The sequence below is a fragment of the Entamoeba dispar genome, genomic scaffold (genome assembly GCF_000209125.1).
Source record: "Entamoeba dispar SAW760 scf_1105229462041 genomic scaffold, whole genome shotgun sequence".
Lineage (NCBI taxonomy): Eukaryota > Evosea > Mastigamoebida > Endamoebidae > Entamoeba > Entamoeba dispar.
The window spans coordinates 1-1908 of record NW_001854994.1 but is presented as its reverse complement, the minus strand read 5'-3'; the positions used below and the strand labels follow the sequence as shown (position 1 = coordinate 1908).

The 1908-nt window shown below is 18.6% G+C and overlaps 2 protein-coding genes across 2 annotated transcripts, besides 7 other annotated features; both read right to left on the bottom strand.

The window, feature by feature from the left end:
• Positions 1-54: part of a repeat region that runs on past the window's edge.
• Position 55: 1 nt separating this feature from the next.
• Positions 56-116: a microsatellite.
• Position 117: 1 nt separating this feature from the next.
• Positions 118-139: a sequence feature (AT_rich).
• A 6-nt stretch (positions 140-145) lies between these two features.
• Positions 146-308: a microsatellite.
• Positions 309-338: 30 nt separating this feature from the next.
• Positions 339-371: a microsatellite.
• Positions 372-378: 7 nt separating this feature from the next.
• Positions 379-531: a microsatellite.
• Positions 532-586: 55 nt separating this feature from the next.
• EDI_250800 (uncharacterized protein) lies at positions 587-991 on the bottom strand (the record flags this gene model as incomplete). Its single annotated transcript, XM_001739191.1, has 1 exon — positions 587-991. The coding sequence occupies one exon, from the start codon at positions 989-991 to the stop codon at positions 587-589; it is 405 nt and encodes a 134-aa protein (XP_001739243.1).
• A 38-nt stretch (positions 992-1029) lies between these two features.
• On the bottom strand, positions 1030-1809 carry EDI_250790 (uncharacterized protein; the record flags this gene model as incomplete). The annotated part of the gene is made up of 1 exon (XM_001739190.1): positions 1030-1809. One exon carries the CDS (start codon positions 1807-1809, stop codon positions 1030-1032), a length of 780 nt encoding a protein of 259 aa, XP_001739242.1.
• Positions 1772-1901: a microsatellite.
• Positions 1902-1908: the final 7 nt, after the last annotated feature.

Here is a 1908-nt window from a genome sequence, read left to right as displayed (position 1 = left end):
TATGTATTTGATTAAATACATATTCATGTTTTAATATTTGATTATTATTCATTATTTTATTTATTTATTTTGATTTATATTTTATTATTTATATTATTTATTTTATTCATGTATTTGATATTTATATTTTAAATATATTCTTATTATTTAATTATTTCATTTCATATTAATATTATTCATATTCATATTTCATTTAATTTAACTTATAATTTAATTTTATTGATATTTATATTATATAAATACAATTAGATTAATAAAATTGATATTTATTTATCTATAATATCAAATTCATTTAATTTATATTTAATAATAGAAAATCATAAGATAAAATATAGAATATAAGAATAATAAAAATAATAAAATAATAATAAAGATATAAAAGATAATAAATAAATATGATAAAATAGAAGATATAAGAAATAATAAACATATACAATAAATAATAATAAATATTTTAACACAATAAAAAAGAATAATATCAAAAAGAATAAATAAGAAAAGAATAATAATAATAATATAAATGATAATCAATTATAATTTGTTTCTACTTCAATTTATATTGTATTTCATTTATTGTATTTTTATTTTAATCAGACCAGCTTTCATCAGATTCAAAACAATAACTTGGTATTGTTTTATTTTTCATTAATTCATCTTCACATCCACATTCTTCAAAACATCCACGTCCAAATGATGTAATTGAAGATGGTATATTAAATGATGTTAATGATGAACATCTATCAAAACATCCATGTCCTATTTTACTTATTGATGATGGAATATTAATTGATTTTAATGATGAACATCCATTAAAACATGCATTTCCTAATTTAGTAATTGAAGATGGAATAATAAATTTATTAATATCTTTCTTTTCAATATTCTTTCCATTGATTATTTGTAGATTTTCTGGTATTTGAACACTAACTAGTACTGGTTCATTCATAAATATTCTATCTTCACTAATAAATTGTAAATTATCTATATTCATAGATGTTAATGATGAACATTCATAAAAACACCAATATCCTATTGATATAACTGATGAAGGTATATTAATTGATTTAATGATGAACATCCATTAAAACAATCATCTCCTATTTCATTAATTGATGATGGTATATTAATTGATGTTAATGATGAACATCCATAAAAACAATGATATCCAAGTGATTTAACTGATGATGGTATATTAATTGACGTTAACGATGAACAGTATTCAAAACATCTACTTCCTATTTCATTAATTGGTGTTGGTGTATTAATTGATATTAATGATGAACATCCATAAAAACATCCATCTCCTATTTTACTAATTGTTGATGGTATATTAATTGATGTTAATGATGAACATTTATAAAAACAACATTTTCCTAATACACTAATTGAGGATGGTATATTAATTGTTGTTAATGAATAACAGTATATAAAACATTCATATCCAAGTGATTTAACTTCTGATGGTATTGTATTTCCATATTTCTTTCTATCTTTTTTTGTATATTCTATATTTTTACAGATATTTCCTTGTTCTTTCTCTTGTAAATATTCTGAATAATTTACTAAATACCATATTACATATTTAAATATTCTTCCATCTTTAAATATTTCATCATCATATTCATAAACATGGAATGTTTCAATATTAGTAAACAATTTTCTTGAATATTCATTTAATGGAATTGGATTAAAATGAAATCGTTCAATATTTCCTTGAAATCTTTTAATTCCTATTTCTAAATTAATGAAATCATTAATATCATTAAAATACTTTGATGTTATCATTATTTCATTATATCCTAATTTCATTATTGTTTTATTATTTATTAGTTGTTTTTATTAGTTCTTTTATTTTTATATTTTAATTTCTTCTTTTTTATTCTTTATCATCATTCTATTTTTATTAAT